We start from the raw sequence: 20,889 nt of genomic DNA, 5'->3' as shown, positions 1-20,889 counted from the left end.
AACTCATACAGCCTTTAGGTCATTACATGGTCAAATACGCACAAATATCACTTTTTTTTCTCCACATAAAAGTTGCGTAAAGCACCTTTAAGATATAAACAAACTAGACCAAGATGCATCATTACAAAATATACTGGATAGTATTTTATAGTATCCGCTACAATATGTAGTCGGGGCCACCAAGATGGTTTGTGTTTAGTGTTCAGAATTTTGTTCATCTTTCATGTTGGACACAGATGTTGTGCACTGCTTTGAGCTACAGCCAGGACATTTTTGACAATATTATCAACAATACCGTTGTGAAATGATAGAAATAAAAAATTGTTGTCATCATCTGTATTGTGAATTTATTCAGTTATTTAATTTATTCAGTTATTTAATATCAGAAGCATGGGAAATAAATGATTAAAAACCTTCAAAGTGCTGCGATAGTGTTCAATCTCGTTGAGGTCCAAAGAGGTGGTCTCCTTCTCTGTCAGTCGTGCCTCATGCACTTTGATCACGTCTTCAGCCTGAAGAAGACTCTGCAGCAGGCCCTTTAGAGCCGTCAGCCTGATGACGCAGCATTTTATAATTTAGACATAGTTGACCTTTAAAAGCCTGGTAATACACTTCAGTTTTGTCCTCTGAACTAACCTTTGCAGATAGGAGGCGTACAGGCCCTGCAGTCCTCCCAGTTTCTGGTTGATGAATTCCAGTTCGGCGCGTAGGAACTTGGCTTGTTCAGAATCAGGCGGGATCCCCTCCAGCTGCTTCAAGATGCTCTCCCGGAGGCGCAGGTACTCATCGTACATTACGTCCAGATCTTGGTGCACGAGCTGAAAAAAAGTGATAATGTTAATTGAGAAGCAATGCAGGATGAAACTCATTCTATCTCTGAGCCCTGAAAATGTACTCTTATTGACAGAGAAACATACAAATCAAATCTGGCATTCATTTGCAAAAAAAGGCAGTAAAAAAAATAATCATAACATTTTAAATTAGACAGGTCTCTATAGTACTGTAGTAATACCTGCAGCTTCTGGATGTGCAGGGAGCATTCGTGAAGGCTGTTCTCTCCCAAGGGCACATGCAGGTGGCTGGTGAGGTCAGTCTCTGCCTGCTGCAGCCTGTACCTCAGGTCATGGAGGCTGCTGAGCAGGGCAACACTCAGCTTTGAAGTGGGAGGCGCTGCTTTGGTCACAATCACCTCCGTATACTTCACCTCTTTGGTGGTGTCTGGCTTTGGTATTTTGACTTCTGGTTTAACTTCTGGTCTCACGTCGTATTTAACGTCTTGTCTAATGTCGTATCTAATATCTTGTCTAACATCTGGTCTGACATCTGGTCTGACATCTTGTCTGAGTTCTTCTGTAACTTCTTGGACAACTTCTTGCCGTACCTCCCCAGCTTTAAAACAGAAAATTATTATTTAGTATGCAGCAAAATAATGTAAATACTTTTAATGAGGCAGACAGACTGAGCTTACTGTAGGTAGGCAGCTGAATGATCAGGGTATCGTAGTGGTTTTGGGCCTTATCAAAGTGCCCCTGGATGTTCCTCTTGTCGTCGTCCCCGAACAGCTCTGAGCCCTGACTGGTGCGCTGGAACTCTGAGTAGTGCGTCTCCAGTCTTTTGATAATGCTGCGGTACTCCTCAGGACGCATCTTGGACAGCTGTAAAGAAAGGTATCATAATACTGTTATGATGTGCCTTAAGCAGTCATTATTATGTAAAGTTCAGAATCACTGCACATCCAATAGGAAACAGGCATTTGATTACACTAACCCTAACCCTAACCCATTCTTTCTTTTACAGTGTAATAGATATTTCAGCGTGATGTTTATGAACTGGTCACAGTTCACATAGTGGATCTTAAAAGCTCTCACCATGCTCAGAGTCAGGGAGTTGATGTAGTTGATGTCTTTGACGCAATACTGCCATGAAATCAGACTCTTGATGTTGATGTACAGCTGGTGCCAGATGCCCATGATGGCTTCATAGTACTGCTCATTCCTGAAGAGAGGCACAGGATTCAACAACAAATATGTAATAACAACAACAGGCACACACTGGAATATGACACATATTTTGTAAAAAACAAACAAACTGCATAAAAAAGAAACATGTTAAATATATTACATTGCTGCATTTTTATTGCAACTAGATTTGTGAGGTTTTCAAAGATCAGTTCATGACGCATGTTTTATACACAAGCAAACTCTGTACTAAGTTAAGAATCACATGCATAATATGTGGAGGAGTCTAAACTACAGGCTTAAGAGGTTATGTATATTCCTATGATGGAGATGAGATATTATTGTTTATCAAGCAAATGATGTGACTTAAAATCAGGGGTTTCAAACTTGATTTAAATATCAAAGCGAAACCACTTAAATAACTTCTGCAACTTTCAAATTGTTTCCGTTTGACCATTGTGATGTACTACAAAGTGGGTTTGGCCTTACTTGTTGGCCAGTCCAATGCTGAGAGGATTGGGCGGTGGGATGAGCAGACAAACGGATGGAATCAGCATGTCCAGCCCCCCGGGCCCGGTCACCAGCCACTTACTGCGCTGAGAGTTGTCTTTCAGGATGCCCTCATTCCCTTTCAGAATTCCCTTCTAAAACACAATCACACGTTGCTAAGAAAACACACATGTCGACCACACACTCTGTGTGACTGTTAGTCATAGATCGTACCTGGTCCTGCTTGAAGTCACACAGGGCTTGGACTATAACTGGACTGGTGCTCTTGTCCTCAGGGTTACGAGGCTTCAGGCGCACTATGGACTTGGATTTGTTGACCAGGCTGTGGACCTGCCTCTTGTTCTCCATGATGCGCTCTTTCTCTTTCTGTGGGACAAGGAAACAAGAACGAGAGAGAAGCAGTTTTAAAGCCAGAAAAAACTAAACACACAAAATCTAACTAACACAAAATCCAATGTTTCTTTTATAGGATTCTTTTATACACCACAACCTTCCAGAAGTCATGTCAGGATCAAAATATGACTTTTCTGTTTTGCTAAAGTCTTTTGCGTGACCTATATATTATGTAGGTCAAATGTCTACAAGGCTGCCGGCTTTTTGCACAGTGAATATTTCCCACAGTACCTCCAGGTTTTTAAGCATCTCGGCGAGGCTCTCCAGGGGCGTGTTCTTGTCACAGGGGAACTTGCTGCAAATCGTCTCGTGCTGTTTGTGCAGCTTTGTGTACGTCTCATTGGCCTCTTTGAAAAACTGCACAGGACATCATTTTTTTTTTGAGACACATAACAATCATAATCAGAGAGAAAAGGGCGGGTTAAAGTTGTTACCTGGCTGTAGGCGGCGTTCTCCTTCAGGTGGATGTGGATGCACTTAGTGATCTGCAGAAGCCAGCTCCACTGAGTCTGTAAGGTGTCCATGTAAGCCTGCAAATAAAATCAGAAGGGAAATGGAAAGATAGTCAGCTAAAAAGCCAAGAACTACAAAACTGATAGGAACATTTTTGTTGCGTTTATGTCACATTTTTGAGGCGTTTTTGTAGGTTTAGTTGTCGTGTTTTTGTAGTTTTGTTGTCGAGCGCTTTTTTTGTCATGTTTGCGTCACATTTAATGTGTTATTGTTGCTTTACTGGCATGTTTTTTGTCGCTCCTTTGTGACTTTTTTTTAAAATCACTTTCTAGGTGTGTTTTTGTCGTCTTATTTTTGCTTTATCAGCACATTTTTGTCGCTCTCGAGTCAGTTGTTTGTTGCGTTCTTATCCTCATTTTGTGATTTTGGGTGAAGCCAAAGTGGAGAAAACATGCTCAGTTCAGGTGGGGGGTTAAGAGGTTAAAATGGATGGCTTTTTCTTCCAGCCTCCATCTGGAGTTGATTTGCTCTCGCGACTGCAGCCACAGACGGTCAAACCATGAATTAAAAATGGGATTAGTATCATGTAACTTGGGTGTGTATCCTATTGTGCAAAGAGCAGTGCTGCAAGGCTTGGGGCTTTCAAAGAGAGCAACAAACTGAATTTAAAATGTTCCAAGACGTTTTCTATATGCACAAGTTATCCAATGCACATAGAAACCAAGTAATAAAGCAATAAAGCACGCTGGCTTTGCCGCTGTTGCCACGACTTACTTCGATCTTATCAGCTGCTGGGTGGTTACTGGTCAAAAGTCCATCCGCTTTGACTTTCAGTTTGTTCAGATCCTTCTCTTTCTCCTCCAGGTCCCTCATCAGCCTCTGCCATTACGGGGAAAAAAATCCCATTAGCTCACAACCCATTGCACATCCTAGTTTAATCAATTAAATCGCAGATTCTTACCGAGTAGCTCTCCTGCTTCTTGGGGATGTAGTTGTCGATGTTCTTGTCCCCCCAGTCGAAGACCAGCTCCTCCTCCTCTCGCTCGTTCACCCACATGATGGCCCTGGACACGTCCTCGATGATGTTCTGGAGCTCGCGCAGCTGGCTCAGGCGACTGTGGGACATTTTCTACAAAAACAACAACAACACTTAAAAAAAAAAGTAAAATCACACACATACAAAAAAAAAACTCAAAGTGGTCATTTATAAAGTACCTGCAGGCTGTCCCATTCCTGCTCCAGCGTGTAGAGGTTGTATTTGTCGTTTCTCATGTTCTAAAAGAGACACAAGCATCGATTTAAATGTACCAAACCGAACCAACCATAAAAAGTAACAGGGCAAGTGACTATTTTTGGCAATTTCCCCACACTTCACATATGGCCTTCCTGCTGCACAGTAATGTAAATAAGCAAATCAGAAGATGGTAAGTTGATGAAACTCACACATTTTATTGGTGAATAATTAATAAGTGATGATACATGTGGTGGTTTTGGAGGACGTAGTGCAATAAGTGAAATTACAGCATGAAAAGGGCAGGCACCATATTTGATCATACTTCAGGTTCACTTAAACCTAACGTTCATTTTTTTTTTACCCCTTAAAAGGGCAATGAACCAAATATGGTAACTTCGCTCACATTGATCTTCTGCATGATAATGAAACATTTTGGAAAAATAAACCAGTGTTATGTCCCCCAATAACACTCTTAAGTTGAAATGATTTATTTCAAAGTATTTCAACAAGGGACTAGGGATTTACCAGGTCATCTCTGGCGCGGTCGACCTCCGAGCTCCGCTGCAGTGAGCTGTGGGTCTTCTGGTGACTGGATATCTGCTTTTCAATGGTGGCGGAGTCATCCCCGAACGGAGCCGTTTCAATCATGCGCTGCAAGCAAGAAAATAAGCCGTGACTCGTTTATGTACAGCAAAATCAACATTAGACAAAATGTGACGAATCTTCCAAAGAAATGCTATCACAAGTCCTGCTGTCATGCGTCGCTGTAATCTCAAAGCTCATAAAGTCTTATCTGGCTCAAGGTCACCAACCTTATTATGCCAACAACAGCAGACGGTGTTTTATTTGTTTAGTTTTATGGATTGTCTTCCATCAAGTATTCTTATTAATATTGTTGTAACTAAAATGTGTTGTGTTTAAAACTGCTTTACTTATACTTTTGCCATGCCAGTTTTTTTTACCAAACATTTACTGTCCCTCTTTAAAAAAAAAAGTATAAATTACATAGCTTTCTACACTTTTAATCGCTATCTGCTTAGTGCCGTTTCACCTTCCGCCCTCTAGATGTCAGCCTACGACTGCTACCCCCAAACGAGGTCGATCTGGAAACTATGCAGACTATTCCCCCCCCTTGTTCTCCGGCCACTGTGCTTTTGATAAGCCCTCTCTCTTCTCTCCTGTGGAACCGAGCTCGGCCTGTCTCCGCACTTTGCACACACATATTTCTTCCTCTCCCCTCAGTCGCCTTTTGTTTTCAACGGCCACTCCCTTCCTGGACGCATACTTGGCTGCAGATACAGATACACACAAGATCAAGCCTGTCAGCGTTTTACACAGCGTCTGGTCTGGTCTGGTCTGGTCTGGTCTGGTCTGGTCTGCTTGACGTTTAAGGGTTGAGTGAAAGTTTAAGATAAAAACTCAGAAAAGTGTTGAGGTTTTTCTTTTTAATCGTTGGTGATAAACTGAAAGGATGAGTTATTTAGGGTGAGGCCGCATTGGTGGTGACTGAGGGGTAGGGTGTGTGGTGTTTTTTTTGTTTTTTTTTTGGTTGGGAGGGTGAGCTTAGGGCGTTTTCCCATGAACATGTCGCGGATCGAACCAAACCGCCCTGCCCCATGACGAGACAAGTCGGGAGGGAGGATCATATTTCACACTTCAGGCTTTGCAAAATGATAATAATTCCCGAGCTCTGAGTAAAAAAAAAAAAAAAAAAGGATACAGCAATTGAACATCACGCTAAAAGAAAGCACTACTACGAAAAAAAGAAAAAAAGTGAGTGAAATGGAATTTTGCTTTCACTTTGTTCATTTTGCTGAACTTGCGTGCGTCATCGAAGTGCATCATGTGACTGTGAATAATACGAAACTGGCACAAATCTACTTCTACAAATATATAACAAGAATTGGAGTATTTCTTGCACAACGATTTAAACCCCACGCCATGCAGTTTGTCCTTATCCTGCCCCACTGCCGCTCCCCGCTCATTCTCGGATGGCGGCTCTCCCTCAGCCTCCCCCTTTTGTCTGAAGCCCTCCGCGCAGCTCGCTCGGCCTCTTTCACTCACGGATCGGGTTTTAGACGGTGTGTCCAGATGGTTTCAGTTACACCAGGTCAGGCCGAGAGGAGTGCAGGAGTGATATGGTATAGCTGCCCCCTTCTCTTCCACACACACACACACAAAAAAAAACCCACATTCACAAGCACATGTAACTATGTGTGTACTGAACGAACAGGTAGAGCCGGGAAAATGGCTTAGACCGATGCTTTGCCAGACTTGTTAGATGCCTGTGAAGTCTCTGGGGTCAGAAGGTCTCCAAAACTGTGGTCTGCGGTCTTTACAATGGAGGCTTTTGTCGCATTAGGTTTAAGCCTTGGGTGAATATTTGTATTGGAGCCTCATTTTGGCTTCTGCACACATTTTTTCCTCCTTATTCTTATCTTATTATTAACTCCTCATATCTTGACTTGACTCGCTTTGTTTTCCAGTGTTTGTGCAGCTCTTTGGCCACCATTGTTTTGTTTTTTTTAAGTACTCTGTAGATGAAAAAGAACAGAAAATTGACTATGTATTGATAACGGAATCCATTAGTCACTCCCTCACTTTGGATCATTAAAAGGTGCACTATGCAACTTTTGAAGTGAAAAAAAAACAAAAAAAACATAATACTTGTGCATATTTGACCTTTTAGTGACTCAGTGGCCTCATGGGTGCAGCCTGGCCCCTTTCCTTTCCCTCACAGCGGCCTTTATGATGCTCCAGGATCTATTGTTTTGGGGTTTCTGGCCAGTTTCTGGTACGAACCCCGAAAACAATTGATCCTGTAATGTCGTAAAGGCCACTGTGAGGGAAAGCAAAGGTTCCAGGCTGCACCCATGAGGCCACTGAGTCACTAAAAGGTCAAATACGCACAAACATCAAGGTTTTTGTTCATACGTAAAAAGTTACATAGTGCATCTTTAACACATACGTAATATACACATTTTCTAATGCATTTTGACAACCAAACATGCACCTATTGTTCATAAAAAGACTTGTTTTTAAACTGCTGATACACCTGGCCAAACAGATCAAAGCAAATAATAAATAAAATCAATTTCAGATGTGTATTTAGGTGACAAGGGCAGGTAGGTTCTTTGACATGCATTGTTCTAAAAAAACATTTGTGAAAACGTTGTGCTTGCTACACCAACTTAGCCAAAACTGCTCTTAGGTAAATTGGAGCGAGTAGGCAACACTATCTGACAAAGCAGTTTGACTTTTGGCACTTAGAATCAGAAAAACTTGTTTAACCCAACAGAAAAAGACTAACCAAATAGACAAGTCAGGTTAATGGACTCGATTTAGGTGACAGATTCAAAGTGGGTCCCTAATAGTCTTCCCTTTAGTCCCCAGTTAGCCCTTTTTCAGGTTCATTTCAGTTCACATATTTCCTGGGGCGATACTTGTGGGCCTTACCTTCTGTTGCGCGATCCAAGCCATGGCATCGCTGAACAGCCGGCCCCCATCTGCAGAGCCCACACTGCCCCTCTTTCTCCTCGTCCCCATCCCTCCTCCGAACTGCTGCTGTATGGATGCTTGCATGTGCTGGAGCTGCTCCAAACTACGGGGGGACAAAAGACAAAACAAACTGTAAATCTCCGGGGTACAAGTTTAGTGTCAGTCGCTGAAAATGAATGCCAATGAGGCTGCTAAAAAGGTGGTGTGAGGGGAAGAATGTTTTTGTGCAACTCGGAGCAAACGCGGCGCAGATGAGTGAAATCATCTGCAGCTGCCCCGAATGGCGTCTTGTGCAGTGCGAGAACGAAACGCTGATTCCACAATATTTGGCTTGACAGGTTAAGCAAGACTCGTCATCCGACATGTCTAATGGATTTCTATGTTTAGGCAGTTCACACAGGAATCAGGTCACAAGTGAACGCAAACGTCTGAGAGAAGTTTGCTCCCGACTCACAGCGGCCAATAACACTGCGAGCTGATTTTTATAGACTTTTAGCCGAGCGCACTTTCTCCAGTTCAGCTTTAGCCAAATCTAAAAGCTTCATTCATTCATGTGAAAGCTACAAAATCGATCTAAACTGATCGTTTTCCTCACATTGTTGCTGTGTTGTCACTTGTTGGACTTCTTTCCATCACTCTTCTGTCACTTTTTTGTCATGTTGGTCTTTTGTGACTTTTTTGTGACTTTTTGTGTCACTTTTTCCATTGCTTTTGCATTTTTGTCACATTTTTGTCTCATTTTGTTGCAGTTTTGACAAGAAGCTTTTAGACTTGGGTAAAGCCAGACTGGAGAAAAGGTGCTCGGTTCAGGTGGGGGTTAAGAGGTTAGTCAGCCCCGGTAATGGCCTAAAGTTTTCCAATGTTTGCTTTTCTTTCTTTCTTCCTCTTGGTGGGCCTGTTGCTTGGCCATTAGCATTGTCTTGAAAGCTTTTGTGAGCGTGCCAAGCTACAGCCACTACACCGTAATACCGTGGGAGGCGTGCACGCTGGCTTCCTTACCTCCTGAAGACATCATTGGGGACTCGCAGCTGCTGAAGCTCCATGCCGCACATTTTGAGCTGGTCCATTGACTCCAGTGCCATCCCCATCAGCCTCTCTGACTCGGCGGGCGGACCACCCTGAACACAAACCGCGAAGTAAACAGTTAACCATTACGAACTTATAATCTCCTCCACGATCTCTCCATATGAATCTTTCAATGAGGCAGAAACCTAACACTATCCAAACACGCAAATAATGGAGCCATTCATGTCAAAAAGCCTTCATAATGCCGTACTTACACTCCGGAGGATCATCTTTGCGTTTTGAAGATATTCTTGGCACTGATTTGTGAGGAAAACAGACCTCTGCTGAAGACTTTGAGCACTGTAATGACAAAAGTATAATCATATCTATAATGATAATAATAGCAGAGTGATGATCTAAAACACACATATTGAGTAAATGCTTTGAATAACACTCTCGTTTTGAGTGGCAGCATTGTGTTGAATTCGTGTACACTCATTTGCCAGTGAAAACATGACTTTTGAAGATGACATCATGTTGTTCAAGGTGGGAGTAGGGTTATGAGGGGGGGGGGGAGTGAGCGAATAGTTCCTCTGCCCTGATTCACAATGTTTGGCAACAGTTCATGTGAAAGACACCAAGGATTACCAAAAAAACATTGCACACGAGATACGGATGAAAGACTTGTTATCACAAAGGAATGCGATTTCAGAATCAATCTAGCGCTCTGTGGTCATTTTCTGGTAAAGTGGATCCACTGGCTTTTCCACTGGCGCCATGCTGATTGAGCTGAATAGACTGGGCTCAATCAGCAAAACACCGTCGCATTCCGTTTAGTTTATTCCTTTTTGCCTGAAAGCATTGCTTGGCTCGTCTTCACCATGGCACTGAGGTCATGCGTGTTGATTAAACCGTAATTTACTTTCTTTGGCGACTCCCCGCGGGCCCGAGAAGCCATGAACGCAACAGGTGACACTTTACCCAACTTTAGTGTATTTTCCTTACCTTACTACTCCTCCTCTTCCTCCGCCACCCCCCATGCTCATCTGGGTCTTTTGTCCACCGTGGCCCCCTCCGTGCATGGACGAACGGGTGAAGGTGGAAGAGTACCCGTATCCGCCACCGTCGTGGTATTCTCCCGGAAAGCCATTCCCACCGACAAAAACTTCGCCCCGGTAATTTGACAAATCCGGTCGAGAATTACTCCGGGGTCCGATCGTGTTGAGCCCCTGATTCGACCCGTACAAACTCATGATGGCAAAAAAAGAAAAGAATGTTGTGTTGCGTGAAATGTAGTTCTGGAACTGCGCGTCGTCGTCTCCTCCTCCTCCTTCTCCTGTTGCGCAGCAGATAGGGCTCTGGCGTGAATAGACGGAAGCAGCTCGCTTTTGGATTGAAACCACACCTTTGCTGTGTTTACGAAACACTTCGACAAGCGCGACAGCCTGGGGCTGTCCGACGACCTTCACTGCGCTGGATCTGCCTGTTTGAAAAATGCTTTTGCGCGAACTTTGAAAGACATTTTTTGTCGCGTAAAGATGGGTAATATCAGGTTACCAGCAGGTGCCGAAACACTTTATCCTCCACTTAACTACTCCTAAAATGAAAATAAAAAAATAAAAAAGTTGGCTACGCGATGACCACACTTTTCCCTCATTATAGCTTGTGCGTAAACCAAGTATAAAGATGTAGCCTACCATTTACGCACAGCTTACATTCTTTTTTTTTCTTTTTTAATTAAGCAATAAAAAGACACTATTTATTATATGTTATGGTTTCAACTTGACTTATCCAATTTTCCACCTTAAACACCTGCTAAACAGCAAATATCGTAGTTTTCCCTCTCTCTCTCTCTCTCTCTCTCTCTCTCTCTCTCTCTCTCTCTCTCTCTCTCTCTCTCTCTCTCTCTCTCTCTCTCCCTCTCTCCCTCTTTCTCATCTCCAAAATTACACATATATATCAACAGCATGATTTTATTTGTCTATTTGCAGGACTGACAAGCTCATTTCCAGTGAGTGCAGTAAGATGCTGCGCGGTCGTGTGAAGAATTTGCATCTGGGGTTCAACATTCTTGAGGTCAGAAGTGTCCCATGCAAGAGTTCATCATTCTTCTCCTCCTCTTGCACAGAGTTCACTTAACTCCACTTCTCTGTAACACTAAACTACTTCTTCTCACAACAGCTACTTTCCTTTTTTTTCTTCTTCTTTTTTTCTTCTTTTTTTTTTTTTTACTCCCACACCTGTGAACCTGCCCCGTGCACACACACAACTCGAGCTGGGTGTGTCTCTGAAAAGCGAAAGGCAGGGAAGTTTGCCATGACGTACATACAATGATCATTAGTTAGGAGCATTTTTATGATGATTCACCTCCTGTGTGTACTGTGTGTATCCATACATTGACATTAACCTCATTTTTTTACCATTTCTTACCACTTTACTGTAAGAGTAGACATTGTTTGCGCACTTCCTGCCCTCCGGTGTAAAGCTTTAGGACTGTAGGGCAAAAAACTCCTTGTAGCATCACAATGAAAACACCACACAGTGACAGTCGACACCCTCAGTAGGAATTTTAACAGCATTTAAACATTATGCTGCCCTTAATTGTTCAACTTGTCAAACATGTACAAGTAGAGGAATAATTTATTGGCTTTGCTATGGTTAGTGGTTAACAAAGTATCATCTTATCTGCCTGTGACAAAAAGGGATCCACCCTTTCTGCATTTTTTTACGGTAATCCTGGTTTGTTTAAGACTTATATTATAGGTTGTTGGAACAAAGTGCGGTGCAGGACTGAACTTGTGCAGCTACAAACGCCGTTATTACCACTGAGAAGGGCAGGACTGATGTTCAGTGATGTTCAGCCAAGATCATAATGTTTATTAGCTAGATTATGCTTCCAATGCAATAGGTTATCCTTTTTTTTCCTTCCCGTTTTCACTTAAGGTTGCTTGTGTACTACACGCACATCACTAAATGACTGAAGTGGTCATTTTTGGCAGACTTGCACTTTTTAAACAGAATTATTGGTATATGCTCTTGAGTGACGACTGAATCCTTAATATTCCAGTAATTGGCTGTGAGTAGTCAGTGTGTTGACATCACTGCATGCATAATAGAATAGAATATGAAATCACCATATTTCTTTCTAATTTCATTATTGTTAGCTGTCAACATTATTGTCAACTCGTCTAAGCTCAGGTAAGAACATATCTTTGTGTGGAAAAACGGTGGCCTGTTCCTGTAACCGTGTGCATTTTCCAAATCTAAAAGGTCACAGCCAATAGGCCAGAGTAACACCTCATTTGAAAGCTGAGACCTACAAAACTCATCTAAATTAATCATTTTTCCTCGCATTGTTGCTGCTTTTGCGGCTTTTCTGTCACTTTTTCGTCACATTTTTTGTCACCTTCTCATAGATTTTCTTGTCACGTCATCATCACTCTTGTTGCTATTTTGACGCTATTTTCAAAAAAGCTTTCAGATTTGGGTAAAGCCAAATGGGATAAAAAATGTGGTTGGTTCAGGTGGGGGTTAAGAGGTGAATATTACTCTGTATGATGGACAATGAAAGGCATTGCAACACAGCCACAAGGGGTCAGTAAAGAAATACAATAATATGGGCTTTCCTTTGTGCTTGATGAAGAATTGTGAAGAATGGCCCCAGGTTTCAATTAAACAGTATTTCCATCTTTTTTTCTTCTTTTTTTTTTACCATTGCAGGAGAGGGCTCATGGCAGTCTGCCCTTTTCAGAATATTCAAAATCCATCTATTATTGTGTTTAAAAGACATTGATTAATGCAAATACTTCTATATTTGTCACACTACATGTAACACACAGATATGTGTGTTACAACAGCTCAATGATTCCCTAATATTTCAGTTGAATGAGGTGTGGCCGTATTGTTCGTTCCCACAGATTAGTCTTATTACACATACAGTATACGGGAGCTGCCTTTCACTCTGCTCCTCTATCTTCTACTGTATTTGATGCTTTATGGGTCACGCTAACCTGCCTCCCATTCTGCCAAGAATTCCCAAGGGAGACGTTTTTAAACCCACACTTAAAAGGGTTGGCCTCTTTTCTGAGCTAGTAAATATTTAACTTGATGGCTGCTCTTTGCACTAGAGAGGACAGTGTTTTGCCTCCCTTTTCCGGGTTGTAGCAGAGAAATGTATGAACAGAAAAAAAAAAAGCAAAAAGGCAGACGTACGGAATTAGACAGTGCCATAAAAGGCCACAGCGGGAGGAATCTAACACCTGGTTGAGTGTGAGAAACGATGTGCTATGGGGCCTGTGTGCGCACGGTGATTCATAAACATAGTGATCTTTTGACACTGGCAGACGCACACCTGATATCATTTCCAGACATGGTGACTTACATCATACCCAAACCCAAACGGACTGCCAAAATGCCTGACATGTGCTTATTAGCTTTATTGAGTCACACACGGGCAAGTAGCATTGCATTGTTTATTGGGATTCCGGTTTGCGGGACGGTTGTGAAGGATACTGCACTTTTGTACAAATTAAATTCAGCAAATTCACACTTATTTCTCGGTAGAACTACATTAACTTGCTAAGTATGCTTAAGTTGTAGAAATGTAGCTTTTGTGTTAGTAGTGGAGCAGTAATGAGAGAGCTCAAATGATAGAAGAAATTACTTGTACTAGTTGTGGTATAATAAACTGTACAAGTAGCGGCCTGCAGTAGCTACCACAGTACAACAACAAACAGTAGGTATATTTAAAGTTTCACACACTTTCAATTAGTTTCTCTGTTGAAAACTTGAGTACAAGCTGACAGTATCTATCTTACCCCTTTGGCAACAACAAACCAAGCAGGCCTTTAAACTTCAACACAATATGGCTCAGAGGCACAAACATTAACCTCAAGTGATAAAATTCTGGCTAATTCCTTTATCTCCCGCTCCAAAGTGCACGGCACATGGCCCTCCAATGCCATTATTTCAACCTCTTTCAAGATAACCATTTCCTCAGTAGATCTTGATTGTTATCTTAAAAGTTAGATTTTTTTCATAGGCCGCACCCATGGGCTGTGATTGTCCTCTGCTCTTCATGTGTAACCAGTACTTGGCTCGAAGACAGATGATTTTAACACGGCGTTCAGTCACACACACAGTCACAGCATGAGTCACGACACAGGGTGGGGCGGCGGACACACCTGCGACACCAGCCTGCTGTTAGGGAGGGGAAAGGTGCATTTGAATGATACCGCACGGCCCAGCGAGGGAGAGGGAACAAAGTACAACTGACAAAAAAGGGTTTCTGTTGGCAAGTGGCCACTTGGAGCTGCAGTAGATTCAAAGAAGGACATGTACATGTTTGGAAAGTATTCATCAAAAATAATAATTTGTATTAGGAACTTTTTAATAATATATATACAGTATATTGCCTATTGGGTATATACAGTTATACACATGAAACTGTATTATTTTTATGGTAGATAACTGTGGTGAAATTATAAATAAAAACATAATTTAATCATCTAAAAAAGCAAACAGCAGTCATCCCATTAAGGATTCACAAGCCAAGCCTTTTCAAACGCCTCATTTTCAATTGTCCTGTGTGTCATTATATATTCAACCACCAGGGGTCCTTATTGCCCTTGAGAAAATATGAAAGCCCGTTTATTCATTCATCAGACGATTCGTTGATAATAAACAAAACATACAAAATGAATTATCCAAAAAGTCAAATACCAAAGTGCTCAGGAAGTTTATTGTGAAATATATGTTGAGTGGTGAAGGTGCCCTTTAGTGGTTAAACAAAACTCATGAAAGAAAAGAAAAAAACAACAACGGCAGAACATGATACTTTGAGGCCAACAAAATAGACTTATTCTCCCTGAAAAAGTTGTGGGGTGACACTCAGGAAGCAAGGCTTTTTTGAAAATAGAAATGCCAAATGAATTATTACTAACTCTACCTCAGGTACTGCCGATGAAGCTTTATAAAAACCCGTCAGTTTAGGTTAAAAAAAAAGTGTATTTGATAATAACGTATTGCTAAATTATAGTTTTATTAAAATTGTAGTACTCATTCATATAATTGCAACTTTATTTGTTAGACTTGGCCACTAACTGAAATGTGTTCTCACCTTACAGCCAGGAGGAGGCAGTAATGCTACAGTGTTTACAAATGCAGTGAGAGGCCTGTCACGTGATCAAGAAAAGAGCAGCATTGTTGCATACAGGGTTGTCTCCAGTGTTGGGGAGTAACTGAATACATGTATTTAGACTACGTATTTAATATACTCATTTTGAGAAACTGTATTCTGGTAAAGTTACTCTTTCCTCTGAGGGTATTTAGAGCACAGTTACTTTCCTAGTATCAAAGGAATAGGCTACACAGGAGTCCTAAATCCATACATTTCTGTTTCATCTTCATAACAGTAAGACAGACGAGATCAAACAGCTGGGAAAAGTTTAGCTCTCTGTTATTTTGGGCATTTCCAAAATGTTGCTGTGCATTCTGACTGATTGGCAAATAAGTTCATAACTGGTGATGTAGCAAGTGTAGCTGCATGTTTTTAATCAAACTCTGCTTTTATGCACGAATATAATGTAACTCAAAAAGAAAGTATTCTAAATATTCAGAATACAGTACTCTGATTGAACAAAGTAATGGAATCCATCCATCCATCCATCCATTTTCTTCCATTTTATCCGGGGCCGGGTCGCGGGGGCAGCAGTCTCAGCAGAGATGCCCAAACTTCCCGATCCACACACACCTCCTCCAGCTGTTCTGGGGGGACCCCGAGGCGACACCAGGCCAGCTCGGAGACATAGTCCCACCACCGTGTCCTGGGTCTTCCACGAGGCCTTGTCCCACTAGGACATGCCTGGAACACCTCCCGCGGGAGGCAACCAGGCTAGTAATGGAATACGTCACAAAATACATTTTAAGGCTAGTATTCGATATTCCATAACTAAATAATAACAATTTCAAAGTATTCTCCCCAACACTGGTTTTGCCCTACATCAGGGGTAGGCAACGTCAGGCCGGGGGGCCAAATCCGGCCGTCCAGTACAGAATCTCAGGCCTCGAAGGTGATTTAGAGAAATATTATTGTGCAAATAAGAGATGAAATACCTCTTAAAGTAGTCTAAAAATGCTAGAAATAGTGTATGTTAGTATTTTAAAAATGTCCTGTGAGAACATCTCGCTTGGTCATATATAATGTTAAACAGTGATTCTCAACTGGTGGGTCGGGACCCAAAAGTGGGTCACGGAACCATGTGTCAGTGGATCGTGAGTTTATAGGTAACTTTTATTCAATATTTTCCATCTGAAAGTGCATGGAAACACTAACTGTGTCTGTTACAATGAATGTTGTTGGGTTGTTTGATTATAATTTCAGTCTTAAAGGAACAGGCCACCGTTTTATGTTCTTACCTGAACATAATACAATACAATACAATGTTTTATACGATATATGACAAAATTACAGTTTTATTTGGGTCCTCAGCTTGTCATCCGAGGGTAATGGTGGGTCCCAAAGCCCTGCCGCTTGGGAACCACTGATGTAAAACATTGGCATTTGCAGAAAATAGTTCTTTACTTTAGGCTACAATGTTGAGGTTCGGCCCTTGGGTGTTTTGGCCACGATGAAGATCGGCCCTCCATGCCGCAAACTTGCCTACCCCTGCCATACATGCTCGAATCAGCACTTACTGGTAAAAACATATTCTGATTATTTTCATGTTATTCCATAAAGGACATTCAACACTCAACTCGGAGAAAGTAATAGTTAGTTTAATACTTTGACTGAATGTTCCTTTGTCCTGCACTGCATGTGGCAATTTTTCCAAATATCTATGCAAGTATTTTTGTTTAAAGGCACACTTTGCAACTTTTTATGCGAAAAAAAAAGTTGATATTTGTGCGTATTTGACCTTGTGACCGAGTGGCTGTATGAGTGGTCAGCATGGCGCCTTTACTTTTGCTCACAATGGTCTCTGTGACGCTCAGTTGTTTTGTAGGTTTTCAATGCTGACGGACCCTCTCACCAGAAAACCTACAAAACAATGAATCCTGGAGTGTCCTTGCGACCACTGTGATGGAAAGTAAAGGCGCCATGCTGACCACTCATACAGCCACTCGGTCACTACAAGGTCAAGTACGCACAAATATCAATTTTTTTTTCTTGCATAAAAAGTTGTATAATGCAGCTTTAATTACATGCAGTACATTATTAATATGTATTTGTTTTAAATAAAGAATAGCTTTAGCTAAAGGCCTAGCTTATTACCATCCAGGGCAGGTGAACATTCGGTCATGGAAAACATGGAAAGATTATGGGATTTTACTAGTCCTGGAAAGGTTGTAATTTTAGAAAATATAATTAGATTTACAAACATGTCAGTTATAACAGTCTTGTATGTTGATTATTTGTTTAAAAAAAACATAAATGCATTAAATAAACAAATGCTTTAATGGAGAATGCTAGATGACCACTAAATACCCGCTATAATCAAACCTAATCATTCTTGCGCAAAGGCAACTTTTTAAACTTATTTATTATTTTAAGGCGAGACACTGCAGGTGAATAGGGAAAAAATGTAAATTTACGGATATCAATTTGAAACTGTTGCTGTAGATCACTGGCATAAATGTGAGAAAAAAATACATTGCAAGTTTTCTGTCATTTTATCTTTTCATATAAGAACAAGGTGTTTTATGCCTAAAAATGCCCCAAATTTCCCATCTTTTCGGCGACGAAATCTGAATAATGGATAGAGCTACATTCAAATTTATGGTTTCATTTTATTGATGAATGAGTTACCAAGACGTTTTCAGAGGGGATTTTGGATTTCTTGTTTAGTTTTAAAATAAGCTGTTTTTTAGTGGAACAATTTGTAAAAATGTAATTTTCGCCTTATTTTTTGACATTCAAAACTCAATAAACGGGGATTAGGGATTAGATCATAAAAAATCCCTCTGAAAAAATCTTCCAAATATTGTTCAGTCCAAGGCTGGAAAATGTGAAGTCTTTAGGTCCGACTGACGTGGACATAGTGTCGCCACAATGACAGAAAAATGTGTTTTGAGAAAAAGGCCCTTGAAATTGCATTGTCCCATATAAGTCTATGGGGGAACATTGAATCAACACAATATTTAAACATGTTATTGTGAAGATTAGGTATATTTTCTGTTTCCGGGTGAAAGCTTGTATGTTCAGAGACCAATTTGGCCCAAAACCTGAAAACTGAAAAAATGTGAGTGTCTCCCCTTAAATGCAGCCTTTAAATTTGTTTAATTTGTTGCTCACAACTTTATTGAAACATTGGAGTTAGTAGGCTTGATATTGAAATATGACGGTAAAAAAAACGCATTCAATTCGCGCTCTGCTTCAGTATGTTAATATGCTGGAGCAGAAATAGGCGGTGGCTGAGCCTATGCAACATGTAACAAAGCCTTCTATTATTGCCACGACACAGGCGTGCGTTTGTGCGCAGTGGTTCAGTGGGGACCGCTTGGCTCTGCAATATTTCTTGTGCGGGATGTTCGTAGAATATAAAGGACAGTCAGTCGGCTCACTGTAGTGTGTTAACAGGCGGGGTGGCCATGTTTGGGTTGGCGCGGGAGCTGGGAGGAGGTTTTACGGTCAGGTGAGTTACCTGTGGCGCTCCTATGGGAAGCTCCGCCAATGATTCCCAGTGGCACGGCGGACCGAGAGGGAATCACAAATGGATCACGCGACGTAGAGGAGAGGGCATTATAGCCTACTTCCCTCCACCGCCTCCTCCTGCTCTCCTTTTGGCCGCAGTTTGGCAGCAGCAGCAGCAACAAACGCTGCTTTCGGCACACACGGCACAGGGGAAGTGCTTCCTGATAATAGAGAGGCGCGTCTCATTTCCATTGCCGATTGACTGACTGCGCACACGCGGCGTTCACCACTGACGCATTGTGTGGAGAGACGACAGGGGGTAGCACTGCAAACCCCCGGCTCCTTCTCTCTTCTCTCTCCACTCCTCTGCTGCGCAACGGAGAGGAGCATCTATCTATCTACCGGTAGATAGACCAAACCCCCGGTACGAGACGAGAGAGAAGACATGGCCGTGGTGCAGCTCGACACCGGCGCGGAGGACCGTCAGCAGCAGCAGCCGGAGAACGGATTCGTGTCCCCGGAAAGCTCGTCGTCGTCGGCCGGGCTGCTCACGCGCATAGACGGCGCCGTGCTGCCCTTTCTCGGGGGGTTTGGGAAGTACCAGAAACAGATGATCGTGCTGACATGGATCCCGGCGTTATTCATTGGGTTCAGCCAGTACTCGGACAATTTCCTCCTGGCGCAGCCCAACAACACATGCGTCCAGCCCCTGGGCAACCGGACCAACGTGACGAGCGCGGGGCACGCGTCGCTGCTGGACACTTCGTGGAGAAATGGCAGCAGCGGCAGACCGGCTTACGTCTATGCCAATGGGAGTTACAGCAGCGGCCGCAATGACACGGCCAGCAGCATGCAGTGCAGGTGCAGCGAGTGGACATTTGAGCTGCACACCGGGCTCGTGCAGAATGTGGTCACGAAGGTAAGCAGCGATGGGGGAAGATGGGCAGGGCAGCGTTAAAATCCTCATGCTTTCATTTGGCAAAGGTATCCCCCCTGTATGCATCACGTTAGACCGGGGAGAGTTATTGCCTACACACCCAGACGCATCCCTGTTGTTGCTCTGATTTCATCACTCTCCTAATCTTACATCTCAAACCAATACAGTCCATTTACTCAGCTTTGTGCTCTGGTCATGGAAGAGACGAGCCAGTTGGCAGCAATCAAGTTGACAAGGCTTTGTAGAAAAAAACTTTTGAATATATGAAAATGGAACATCAACAAAAAAAATGACAGTTCCATTCCTACTCCAGCCGGTGCCGTTGTGTTTCTGGGCAAGACACTTCATCCACCTTGTGTGTGTGCATGAATGAGTATATGTAGGATCGGTGGTGGTCAGAGAAATGCTGCCACATATATGTTAGATTTCCTACAAAAGCACCTCATAATGAATTAGATGGCCACACATGATAAAATGGGGCATATAGAGCTACACAAGTATAATGATAATGTAATAATATAATGGTAATTATTCAGTGAGAGTATTTTTTGTGTGAGGCAGGCTCTATTACCCAGATTGGATGCCTGTCATCATCATATTGCTTGCACTGTCTGGCACCACCATAAAAAGCAGACGCAATTATGTACAGGGAATCACTGCAGTGAGTAGGAAACCCCTCTCATGTCATTGTCTGTTATATCATCTGTTTTACTTTCCCATTGAATCACAGTCCATCCCTAAACAAGCTTGTTGGTACGGTCCACATTCAGAATGATGTCCCCAAAGATGCTAAGAGAGAGTGTGCATCCTCTATGTCACTCATTGTCAAGTGTATTTCTCTGGGTGACACCGTGCCGCTTGCTGACAATGAATCATCCCATCAGTAACATGTTTTAGCACACAGAGACGACTCCATTGGCCAGGGGTGGACTGGGACTGAAAAAACAGCCCTGGACTCTGACCAGCCTGGCCCTAATTAGCGTAATTGTGCACTTCCACAAATCCATATTTTAACCTCTTACCACCCACCATAACATTAACGAGTGCATTTTCCCCAGTTCGGCTTTTTATTATTATTTTTTTGATTGGTATTATCCGCAAAAAGAACTGGAAAGGTGGTCGTAGAAACAGAAGCAAAATTATGAATGTAAATAATAAATAATAATGGTCCCAGAAGTGAACCTTGTGGTACACCATGCTCCACGGAATTCCTTTTAGATTCATGTTTTTTATACTGGGCTTTACCCAAATCTAAAAGCTTCTCGACTGG

The 20,889-nt window shown here is 42.2% G+C and overlaps 2 protein-coding genes across 2 annotated transcripts in view; one reads left to right on the top strand and one right to left on the bottom strand.

The window, feature by feature from the left end:
- Positions 1 to 10,304, bottom strand: part of dspa (desmoplakin a) — a gene marked incomplete at its 5' end in the record, with an annotated part of 14,596 nt that extends 4,292 nt beyond the window's left edge. The window contains 17 exons of the mRNA XM_079568780.1: positions 414 to 552; positions 637 to 818; positions 1,013 to 1,389; positions 1,469 to 1,655; positions 1,869 to 1,995; positions 2,448 to 2,602; positions 2,682 to 2,834; positions 3,093 to 3,218; positions 3,296 to 3,391; positions 4,089 to 4,193; positions 4,276 to 4,443; positions 4,530 to 4,589; positions 5,074 to 5,199; positions 8,005 to 8,149; positions 9,046 to 9,164; positions 9,327 to 9,411; positions 10,057 to 10,304. Of these exons, the coding sequence (XP_079424906.1) occupies positions 414 to 552; positions 637 to 818; positions 1,013 to 1,389; positions 1,469 to 1,655; positions 1,869 to 1,995; positions 2,448 to 2,602; positions 2,682 to 2,834; positions 3,093 to 3,218; positions 3,296 to 3,391; positions 4,089 to 4,193; positions 4,276 to 4,443; positions 4,530 to 4,589; positions 5,074 to 5,199; positions 8,005 to 8,149; positions 9,046 to 9,164; positions 9,327 to 9,411; positions 10,057 to 10,304 (2,598 nt within the window). The remainder of the gene's footprint in view (positions 1 to 413; positions 553 to 636; positions 819 to 1,012; positions 1,390 to 1,468; positions 1,656 to 1,868; positions 1,996 to 2,447; positions 2,603 to 2,681; positions 2,835 to 3,092; positions 3,219 to 3,295; positions 3,392 to 4,088; positions 4,194 to 4,275; positions 4,444 to 4,529; positions 4,590 to 5,073; positions 5,200 to 8,004; positions 8,150 to 9,045; positions 9,165 to 9,326; positions 9,412 to 10,056) is intronic.
- Positions 10,305 to 18,548: 8,244 nt separating this feature from the next.
- The window catches only part of LOC306972494 (solute carrier family 22 member 23-like), a 41,830-nt gene continuing 39,489 nt past the window's right edge, over positions 18,549 to 20,889 (top strand). The window contains exon 1 of the mRNA XM_079569140.1: positions 18,549 to 19,601. Coding sequence (XP_079425266.1) covers positions 19,128 to 19,601 — 474 coding nt within the window. The 5' untranslated portion in view covers positions 18,549 to 19,127. The remainder of the gene's footprint in view (positions 19,602 to 20,889) is intronic.

Source organism: Gobius niger, assembly GCF_951799975.1.
Source record: "Gobius niger genome assembly, chromosome: 13".
NCBI lineage: Eukaryota > Metazoa > Chordata > Actinopteri > Gobiiformes > Gobiidae > Gobius > Gobius niger.
Note: the sequence above shows the minus strand (reverse complement) of the source record. Positions and strands in the feature narration are given on the sequence as shown.